The 11,948-nt window shown below is 38.8% G+C and overlaps 1 protein-coding gene across 1 annotated transcript; it reads right to left on the reverse strand.

Moving 5' to 3' along the window:
• Positions 1-8,705: 8,705 nt before the first annotated feature.
• On the reverse strand, positions 8,706-9,776 carry LOC143633938 (uncharacterized). Its single transcript, XM_077102146.1, has one exon. It carries the CDS (start codon positions 9,774-9,776, stop codon positions 8,706-8,708), a length of 1,071 nt encoding a protein of 356 aa, XP_076958261.1.
• Between the last annotated feature and the right edge of the window lie 2,172 nt (positions 9,777-11,948).

The raw sequence follows: 11,948 nt of genomic DNA on the forward strand, positions 1-11,948 counted from the left end.
AGACAATTTTAGTTCGTCTGGGAAAAGGGTGAAGACTGAGACTTCTGAGTTTATGAGGGATGCGGCATTCAGTAATTGCAAGAAGTGCGGCAAACTACACAAAGGGGAGTGTAAGAGTGGGTCCGGCACCTGTTTTCGTTGCGATAAGGTTGGGCACCTCCATTTCGAGTGTCCGACTCTGACTTGTTTCCGTTGTAGGGGTTCCGGTCACTTGTCATCAAACTGTCCTACCAGTAAGGTGGGGGGGGGGTCCGGTCAGGGGACTTCCTCAAGAGGGAAGATGGAAGAGAAGCCGAAGGCTAGGGCAAGGGCCTTCAACATCTCCAAGAAGGAAGCAAAAGAGGATGCGGATGTCGTTTCCGGTACTTTTCCTTATTTAGTTTTTCATTCTACCATTATAATTTCTTGTTCCTTTGAAATCGTATGTGTTGACCGTGTAGCTAAGCAGTAGTATAATATCGTCCCAGGTACTTTTCTGCTTGATGAGTTATAGGCGTCAGTTTTATTTGATTCGGGTGCCAGTAGGAGTTTTGTGTCTACCGCTTTCTGTTCCTCATTGAATAAATCACCCGAGCGCGTAGTCGATGTGTTTGAGGTTGAGGTCGCCGTAGGAAAATCCGTGTCCGTGTCTAGGGCTATTCAGGGTTGTTCCATCGAGTTGTCTGGGTATAGATTTCCAGTGCGATTGTATTTGATGCCGCTTGGTTGTTTCGATATGGTGCTCGGGATGGATTGGCTCGCGAATGTTGATGCTTAGATCATTTGTGGTCAGAAACTCGTTCGTCTAAGGGCCCCAGATGGAACTCAAATTACAGTATTCGGTGATCGGAATGTTGGGACGCCACATATTATATCCATACTTAAAGCGGGAAAGTTGATGCAGCGGGGGTGCGGGGCGTATCTGGCGTATGCTATGATGTGAATACCGAGGTGGCTACCGTCGGTGATGTTTTTATTCTTCGGGATTTCCCGGATGTATTTCCAGATGATTTGTCAGATGTGCCGCCGGATCGCGAGGTCGAGTTACAGATAGACCTTATACCGGGTGCCAAACTCGTAGCCCGAGCTCCCTATCGCCTAGTGCCGAATGAAATGAAGGAACTTATGGCTCAGTTGGAAGACTTGCTTGATAAGGGCTTTATTCGACCGAGCATCTCGTCTTAGGGTGCCCCGGTCTTGTTCGTTAAGAAGAAGGACGGTAGCATGCGAATGTGCATTGACTACCGTGAGTTGAATAAGCTCACTGTTAAAAATCGGTACTCGCTCTCGAGGATCGACGACTTATTTGATCAGCTCCAAAGAGCTAGTTGGTTCTCAAAAATCGACCTTAGGTCCGGGTATCATCAGTTGAAGATTCGGGAGGAAGATATTCCTAAAACTGCCTTCCGCACTCGTTATGGACATTATAAATTTCTGGTGATGTCTTTCGGTTTGACCAACGCACTGGTTGCATTCATGGATCTTATAAACCGGGTGTGTAGACCGATGCTCGATCGTTCGGTTATTGTGTTCATCGACGACATTCTTGTGTACTCTAAAAGTGAATCCGATCATGCCGGTCATCTCGTGGAAGTGTTGGAGGCTTTGCGGAAGAACAAACTGTATACGAAATTTTCTAAGTGATCCTTCTGGTTGCGTGAGGTTCAATTCTTGGGTCATGTTATTAACCTGAGTGGTATTCTGGTTGACCTTGCAAAGGTGGAAGCCGTGAATGAATGGGAGTCTCCATCTGAAATCCGTAGCTTTCTGGGTTTTGCGGGGTATTACCGCCGCTTTATTCCCGATTTTTCGAAAATTGCTTCTTCGCTGACCAGGTTGACTAAGAAGAGTGTTAAGTTCGTTTGGGGTACTGAACAGGAGGAGGCTTTTCTCGAGTTGAATAACCGGTTGACGCATGCCCCGATTTTAGCTCTACCTGATGGCATCGACGATCTGGTGGTTTATTCTGATGCCTCTTACCAGGGGCTTGGGTGTGTTCTGATTCAGCGAGGTCGAGTCATCGCGTATGCCTCGCGGCAATTAAAGCCTCACGAGGCGAATTATCCTACTCACGATTTGGAGCTTGCGGCCGTTGTGTTTGCGCTTAAGTTGTGGCGGCATTATTTGTACGGTGTTCCCTGCGTTATCTATACCGATCATAAGAGTTTAAAGTATTTCTTCAAACAAAAGGAACTGAATATGCGCTAGCGTCGATGGTTGGAGTTGATTAAGGATTATGATTTGGAGATTATGTACCACCCAGGTAAGGCTAACGTGGTGGCTGACGCGTTGAGCCGAAAGGAGAGACCGAAGCTGATTCGTGTAAAATCTTACCAGCTTATCCTTAAACCCGATATTTTGAAGCAAATAGCCAGCGTTCAGAATGAGGCTTTGCAGGTGGAATGGATTATGTCAGAACGTATTTGGGGTCAGGAGAAATTGTTGGAAGACGTCGGTGATGGGGTGAAATATAAGGATGGTCATTTATGGGTACCGAAGTTTGGGGGATTCAGAGATAAAATTTTGGATGAGGCACACAAGTCACGCTATTCTATTCACCCGGGCGCGACCAAGATGTACCAAGACTTGAAGAAAAATTATTGGTGGCCTGCGATGAAGTTTGAGGTTGCTCAGTATGTGAGCAAGTGTTTGACGTGTCTGCAAGTTAAGGCCGAGCATCAGAAGCTATTTGGAAAGCTTCAACCTTTAGAAATACCTGAGTGGAAGTGGGAGCATCTTACTATGGATTTTGTGACTAAATTGCCTTGTACACCTAAGGGTAGTTATGACACCATTTGGGTAATTGTCGATAGGTTGACCAAGAGCGCACATTTCTTGCCGATCCGAGAGACTTTTAATTCCAAGCAGTTGGCCGATGTGTTTATTCGTGAGATCGTTTCTAGGCACGGGGTGCCGCTATCTATTGTTTCGGATAGGGATACGCGTTTTACCTCCAGGTTTTGGAAAAAGTTTCACGAGGAGATGGGTACCAAGCTCTTTATCAGTACTGCCTATCACCAGCAGACGGATGGTCAATCCGAGAGGACCATTCAGACTCTTGAGGATATGTTGCGGGCCTGGGTAATCGATTTTGGGGGCAGTTGGGATCGTCACTTACCGTTGGTAGAGTTCTCGTATAATAACAGTTATCACGCCACGATTGGGATGCCACCGTTTAAGATGCTGTATGGTAGGAGGTGTAGGATTCCAGTCTGTTGGGGTTCCATTGGACAGAAACAGTTGGGTAGTTTAGAGGTGGTTGAGGCTACGACTGAGAAGCTCGATAAGATTAAGGCTTTTATGAAGGCCGCGCAGGATCGTCAAAAGTCTTATGCAGATAAAAGGCGAAGGCCTATTGTGTTTGAGGCTGGGGATCGGGTTATGTTAAAAGTTTCTCCATGGAAGGGCATTATGCGTTTTCGTAAGAGGGGCAAGCTTAGTCCGAGGTTCATTGGTCTGTTTCGTATATTGTCCCGTGTTGGCGAGGTAGCGTATAGGCTGGAATTGCCTGATGAGCTCGCGTGGATTCATCCTACCTTACATGTGTCCCACCAGAGGAAATGCTTAACGGATGATGAGGCCCATGTGCCTCTTGATGAAATTGAGCTTGACAGTAAGCTGAACTACGTTGAGCAACCGATTGCTATTCTTGACCGTCAGGAGAGGCGTTTGAGGAATAAGGTGGTTAGACAGGTGAAGGTGCAGTGGAGGCACCATAGGGGTTCCGAGGCTACTTGTGAGTCCGAAGACGAGATGATGAAACTTTATCCGCAGTTGTTCCTGTCGCATCGGGATTCGGGGATGAATCCCATAGTAAGGGGGGTAGACTTGTAACGCCCGTTAATTCTGGTTTTAAGTATTAAAGCGTGTAGAGTATGTATAATTCTCGGGACTTATCCGACGTTTCTCGGGAGCCTTTACGTCATCCCGGTACGTTAAAGAACCTAACTTTTCCTTATATTTTGCCTTACACTTCAATCTGGAGGGACTAGAGTGTAATATATTATGTTATAACATAAACTAACCCTAGCCCCCCCCCTCCCCTTGTTGCGATCGGCAGGAAGCAAAGACCCAAGACCCTCAATTTTTCTTTTTTGCAGCCAATTCTAAGCCTTAGAACTTTAATTCAAGGTATGTACTACGATTCCTGGATGGGGCACTTACTGTGACCAGTCTGTACAGACTTACCGTGGAAACATATAATCTTATATAAAAACTGAAGAATTTGTTACATGTCTAACGATTATAATACAACAATACGTAAAACATTTAAACTTGTCAAACACTTAGCAGCTAACCTCCCTTCCTTGTCAATCTGTAATACATGCTCGGGATAAAAATACGTCAACACACAGCTGGTGAGTCACATAAACTGACACATTTAATAAACTGATACTAAAACAATTTTATTGATCAAGTATGAGCTCATTGCATGTCATGCCATAATTATAACCCGCCCGCTTCACGTTAAAGTCGGGTCAGCATTATATATTCACACATACAGACTTTACACACGTCTGCTGCTGTATTAAGTGCATGTCCCCTCGGAAAAATATAATGATCATTATAATATATATAACACCTTGGGTGCCACACCATATGCGTCATGCAAATACATGATCAATCACAGTCCAAATAATTTTATGAGCATGTATCAGAGATTTGAAAATAGTTTAAGTAACTCACCTGAATAGATTTTCTTCAGTTAGTGTGGCTCTTTCCACTTTAACTGATATCTAAGATTTAATATACTTGTTTACATATTCATGTCTAAAAATAATATTGTAATATTTATATGTCTTTTACATAACAACTGTCATTACCGTGCACAACTATTCAAGTCCAGACGTATTACGGTTCAAAAACCATACCCAGTCATTTACATTTTATCTTAACCATTTTTGACCAAAGCAGTCATATCATACCACAAAGCCAGTTGTGCACGTACTAGACAGGCTATGTCAAGACCATACGTCCTACTATAGTGGATTTGTACTATCAAGTCACTAGATTATTTATTATTAAAATATTAAAGGAGGAGTACAATTTCTACCATACGGGTAAACCCAGGTTTCCTAACTTGCCACAAACAAAATAATAAAAATAATTATTATTATATATAAAAATAGTTTTATATTTAAAGTATTATATTGAAGTATTAAAGTTACAATTAAAACAAAACAATAAAGTTAAATACAAACCTGTTATGGTGTTAAAACTTTAAAAGATTCTTTTGAAGGATTGTAAAGTTAAGTAACATACATATAAAAAGACTTTTAACCGACTCAAGCATAGTCGGTTTGAAAATTAAATAAAATATTTAAATAATATGAAGAATTCATTTTCCATATCTTATATGTGCACATAAACGTGCCCATCATCATTATATATTATTATATTATTATTATTATTATTATTAATACACTACACACGCACGAGCACTTACATATAATTTTTCTTAATATTATTATTATTATTGTTATTACTACTTTTATTAATTTCTTATTCGTATTAAACGATATCTCACAATACTAATTGCTCGTCTAGAACCTCATACTTCAATAGTAATTTTATTTATTACTTTCTCGCTTAATGATAATTAAAACATACGCTCTATATATATTTATTTTATCCATGAAACAGGATGTTACAAATATCCCCTACCACTTTAGGGTTTCGTCCTCGAAACAATTTATGTAAAAAATAAGTGAGGGTAGTGTTCTTGCATCTCTTTTTCTAATTCCCAAGTTGCCTCAGATCCTTTTCTATGTTTCCATTGTACTTTAACTTGGGCAATTTCTTTATTTCGGAGTTTCTTCACCTTTTGATCCAGAATAGCCACAGGCTCTTCTATGTAGTTGAGTTTCTTGTCCACCTCAATGTCATTTAGTGGTACATAAGTGCTTTCATCGCTTAGACATTTTCTCAAATATGATACGTGAAAAGTATTATGGATACCATGTAATTCTTGGGGTAGGTTTAAACGATAGGCGACCTTCCCTACACGTTCAATGATTTTGAAAGGTCCTATGTAATGAGGATTTAGCTTCCCACCCTTTCGAAATCGGATGATCCCTTTCCAAGGAGAAACTTTTAGCATGACTAAATTTCCAACTTCAAATTCAATTGGGTGCCTACGCTTATTAGCATATGATTTCTGTCAAACCTGTGCAGGTTTTAATCGAGTTCTAATTTGATCAAGTTTTTCAGAAGTAAGTTTCACCACCTCAATGCTCCCTAGGTCTTTTTGACCTATCGCTCCCCAACATATGGGGGTTCTGCATTTTCTTCCATATAACATTTCATACGGAGGCATACCAATGCTAGAGTGATAACTGTTATTATAAGAAAATTCTACTAGTGGTAGATATTTATCCCAACTGCCTCCAAAATCCAAGACACATGTACGCAACATGTCTTCTAAAGTCTGGATAGTCCTTTCACTTTGGCCATCAGTTTGAGGGTGGTATGCAGTACTAAGAAATAAACGAGTGCCCATCTCCTCATGGAATTTCTTCCAAAATCGTGAAGTAAACCGGGTATCTCTATCCGAAACTATACTTACAGGTATTCCATGACGGGAAACTATTTCTTTAATGAATATTTCGGCTAGCCTTTCCGAAGTGTAACTATCTCCTATTGGCAGAAAGTGCGCGCTTTTGTTAACCGGTCTACTATCACCCAGATACTATCAAACTTTTTAAGGGTATGAGGTAACTTAGTAATGAAATCCATTGTCAAGTGTTCCCACTTCCAAGTAGGAATTTCAAGAGGCTGTAACTTCCCATATGGTTTCTGGTGTTCGGCCTTAACTTGTAGACAAGTTAAACACTTTTCTATATACTTAACTATGTCGTTTTTCATACTTGGACACCAATAATCTCTCTTTAAATCGTAATACATTTTCGTTGCTCCGGGGTGGATGGAATATCGAGATTTGTGAGCCTCATCCAGTATTCTTTTCCTTACTTCTCTAATTCTTGGAATCCATATTCGATCATACCTTAACTTGATGCCCTTTTCATTTTCTGTTAAATCCTTAACTTGCACAAATATCCTTTCTTTCTTTACATTTTCTTCTTTTAAAGCCTCGATTTGAGTTGCCTTTATTTCTGTCATTAGTTCAGGGCTCAGGATTAACTTATACAATCTGACCTTAAGAGTTGGATATTTTTCTTTTCGGCTAAGAGCATCAGCAACTACATTTGCCTTCCCGGGATGATATAGGATTTCACAATCATAATCCTTTATTAACTCCAACCATCTACGCTGCCTCATATTCAAATCCTTTTGCTCAAATAAGTACTTTAAACTTTTGTGATCTGAGTAGATGATGCATTTGGTCCCGTATAAGTAATGTCTCCATATCTTCAAAGCAAACACCACTGCTGCTAATTCCAGATCGTGAGTTGGGTAGTTAGCCTCGCTCGGTTTTAACTGTCTTGAGGCATAAGCTATGACCTTACCTCGCTGCATAAGTACACAACCTAATCCTTGATGAGAAGCATCTGAATATATTACCAGATCTTCAATTCCTTCGGGTAGGGTTAGTACTGGAGCTTGAGTGAGGCGTTTCTTCAATTCTTGGAAAGCTTTTTCTTGACTATCACCCCATATAAACTTAATATCTTTCTTAGTTAATTTGGTAAGGGGTGTTGCTATTCTAGCAAAATCTTGAATGAATCGTCGGTAATACCCAGCCAGTCCTAAGAAGCTTCTTACTTCAGTAGGTGTCTTAGGTTGTTCCCATTTGATTATAGCTTCTATCTTTGTGGGATCTACTTGTATCCCCTGAGCATTTATTACATGTCCTAGGAACTGCACCTCTTGTAACCAAAATTCACATTTAGAAAATTTGGCATACAACTTAATCTTCCTTAAGGTTTCCAGGACTTCATGTAAGTGATGTGCATGCTCTTCTTGAGTCTTGGAGTAAACCAGAATATCATCGATGAAAACGATAATATATTTATCTAACATTGGTTTACATACCCGATTCATCATGTCCATAAATGCAGTCGGTGCATTAGTTAACCCAAAGGACATGACTAAGAATTCATAATGTCCATACCTAGTACGAAACGCTGTCTTTGGAATATCTTCATTTTTAATCTTCAATTGATGGTATCCTGATCTTAGATCGATTTTAGAGAACCAACATGCTCCTTGTAACTGGTCAAATAAATCATCGATCCTAGGTAAAGGATACTTATTCTTCATAGTTAACTTATTTAACTCACGATAATCTATACACATTCTAAAACTACCGTCTTTCTTCTTCACAAACAGTACCGGCGCACCCCATGGTGAGATACTTGGTCGAATAAATCCTTTATCAAGTAATTCTTGTATTTGAATCATTAGTTCCTTCATTTCTGAAGGTGCTAGACGGTAAGGGGCTTTAGCTATGGGTTTTGCTCCTGGTACTAGGTCTATTTTAAATTCCACTTCTCGATCTGGTGGAATTCCCGGTAATTCATTTGGGAATACATCGGGAAACTCACATACCATAGAAACTTCTTCCACTTTCTTGGTTTCCTTCTGAGTATCGTTTGGTTATGCTAATTAAGCAAAACACCCATGATGAATCATCTTAGTAGCTTTCATTACTAAAATGATCTTAATTGGCCATTTCTCCCGATCTCCATAAATTGTAACAATACTCCCATCTGGTGCTTGAAGTTTGATGGATTTGGTGTCACAGTTGATTTGAGCTTTATAAGTGGCTAGTCCATTCCTATTACTAGGTCAAATTCACCTAACATCGTAGCCATCATTCTTATGGGAAAGATTTTTCCTTCTAAGTTAAGGAAACAATCATCTATGGCATCGCTAATTTCTATATGTTTTCCATTGGCTATTTCCAAGGTGAATGATTGTTCTAGTTTCTTTAAAGGATTACTTAATGCATGACAAAACTTATATGAAATGAAACTCTTATTTGCGCCAGAATCAAATAGTACGGTTGTTAGTAACTCATTAAGGAGAAACGTACCAGTAATCACATCGTCTGCTTGCTTAGCTTCTTCTGTAGTCATATGGAATGCTCGCCCCTTAGGCTTATTCTCAGCTGGCTTATTCTTTAGTTTGGGACATGTATTTCGTAGGTGATCAGTTGAACCACATTCATAGCAAGCTCTTGGGGGTTCGGGGCATTCTGAGATGACATGCCCAGGCCTACGACAACGATAACATACATTTCCTATAGCACATATTCCAAAATGCCGCTTTCCACATTTTAAACATTGATTCGGTTCTCGTTTAAAGTTTCCCCTTTTAGGATTTAACCTTTGAGTCCTGTTTTGATTTTCTGGCTTCTTATATTCTTCCCTTTTTCTCTTATTGTTTTCTACCTTTTCCCTATCCAGCTCTACTGCTATACTATAGCCAGCTTCAATTGCCTCGTAACAAGTCTGAGGGTTGGTAGACTTAATTAAAGTACGATATTCCACCGGTAATCCCCAAATGAATCGATGGATTCTATTATCTTCAGGTGTTACCAGGTGAGGCACAAAGCGAGCCATTTCATTAAATTTCGTGACATATTCCCGATATGCCCTATTGCCCAATTCCAATCTCAAAAACTCAGCTTCAATCCTTCTCCTTTCGCTTGTTGGGAAAAATTGTCGAGTGAACATTTCCAAGAACCTTTCCCAAGGAATTTGATTCGTAGCTTCCCTTCCTTGGGCCTGAATGATTGATTCCCACCAGTGCAGCGCCTCCTTCTTGAAAGTATGTGTAGCCAGTTTCACTTTTTCTTGGGGATCACATTCACATATTGTCAACAATGCCTCCATCTAACTAATCCATTCATGGGCATTAATGGCATCTTGTGTTCCTATGAACTCGGGTGGTTGGGAGGACTTGAAAATTTTATAGCTACTTTCTTTCTTTTTAATCCCATTTCCTTGAGTCTCGTTATTGACTTCCCGATTGGCTAGTATTTGTGCAACTTGCTCGGCGACCATCCGATCTAGTTCAACTTTTGTTATGCGGATTTCTCTTTCTCCATTATTTCCAGGATTTTCTCGGTCATTAGTTTCATTATGACCTCCTCCCTCCATCAACATTTTTAAAATTTATTGGCTTAAGTTTATATTGATAAGCAATCAATATTTAAAGCTTTTATTTATCATATATATTAAAAAGCTTATAGCTACGGACTAATGTATGCTTATCATATTAAGCATGTCATATACAAAGACACCCTAGCTTTATTTCTTAAAATAACTATTTCCTTCATCTTCCAAGACTAATAGGTTAAAGCCTAAGTATTTCAAAGAATACCTAGTTCGCTAAAACCTTGAGCTCTGATACCAACTTGTCACACCCCACCCAGGATGGGGCACTTACTGTGACCAGTCAGTACAGACTTACAGCGGAAACATATAATCTTATATAAAAACTGAAGCATTTGTTACATGTCTAACGATTATAATACAACAATAGGTAAAACATTTAAACTCGTCCAACACTTAGCAAGTAACCTCCCTTCCTTGTCAATCTGTAATACATGCTCGGGATAAAAATACGTCAACACACTGCTGGTGAGTCACATAAACTGACACATTTAATAAACTGATACTAAAACAATTTTATTGATCAAGTATGAGCTCATTGCATGTCATGCCATAATTATAACCCGCCCGCTTCACGTTAAAGTCGGGTCAGCATTATATATTCACACATACAGACTTTACACACATCTGCTGCTGTATTAAGTGCATGTCCCCTCGGAAAAATATAATGATCATTATAATATATATAACACCTTGGGTGCCACACCATATGCGTCATGCAAATACATGATCAATCACAGTCCAAATAATTTTATGAGCATGTATCAGAGATTTGAAAATAGTTTAAGTAACTCACCTGAATAGATTTTCTTCAGTTAGTGTGGCTCTTTCCACTTTAACTGATATCTAAGATTTAATATACTTGTTTACATATTCATGTCTAAAAATAATATTGTAATATTTATGTCTTTTACATAACAACTGTCATTACCGTGCACAACTATTCAAGTCCAGACGTATTACGGTTCAAAAACCATACCCAGTCATTTACATTTTATCTTAACCATTTATGACCAAAGCAGTCATATCATACCACAAAGCCAGTTGTGCACGTACTAGACAGGCTATGTCAAGACCATACGTCCTACTATAGTGGATTTGTACTATCAAGTCACTAGATTATTTATTATTAAAATATTAAAGGAGGAGTACAATTTCTACCATACGGGTAAACCCAGGTTTCCTAACTTGCCACAAACAAAATAATAAAAATAATTATTATTATATATAAAAATAGTTTTATATTTAAAGTATTATATTGAAGTATTAAAGTTACATTTAAAACAAAACAATAAAGTTAAATACAAACCTGTTATGGCGTTAAAACTTTAAAAGATTCTTTTGAAGGATTGTAAAGTTAAGTTACATACATATAAAAAGACTTTTAACCGACTCAAGCATAGTCGGTTTGAAAATTAAATAAAATATTTAAATAATATGAAGAATTCATTTTCCATATCTTATATGTGCACATAAACGTGCCCATCATCATTATATATTATTATTATTATTATTATTATTATTATTACACTACACACGCACGAGCACTTACATATAATTTTTCTTAATATTATTATTATTATTATTATTATTATTATTAATTTCTTATTCGTATTAAACGATATCTCACAATACTAATTGCTCATCTAGAACCTCATACTTCAATAGTAATTTTATTTATTACTTGCTCGCTTAATAATAATTAAAACATACGCTTTATATATATTTATTTTATCCATGAAACAGGATGTTACAATTTGGTTAGTTGAAAGGTTTTAGGGGCTGAGGTAAAGTAATTGGGTTTGGGTTGGGCCTCGGGCCAAGTTGTTGGGCCTTGGGCCAAAGTGTTGGGCTTGAACGGCCCAATAGGCAAGAGTGTTCTTACGGTCT

Source organism: Bidens hawaiensis, unplaced genomic scaffold, assembly GCF_021521415.1.
Source record: "Bidens hawaiensis isolate Kalapana, Puna unplaced genomic scaffold, B.hawaiensis_p1.1 tig00006950_1, whole genome shotgun sequence".
Taxonomy (NCBI): domain Eukaryota; kingdom Viridiplantae; phylum Streptophyta; class Magnoliopsida; order Asterales; family Asteraceae; genus Bidens; species Bidens hawaiensis.

Coding starts and splice junctions, on each gene's coding strand:
- LOC143633938 (XM_077102146.1), bottom strand. CDS start 9,776: ATGGAGGCATTGTTGACAATATGTGAATGTGATCCCCAAGAAAAAGTG.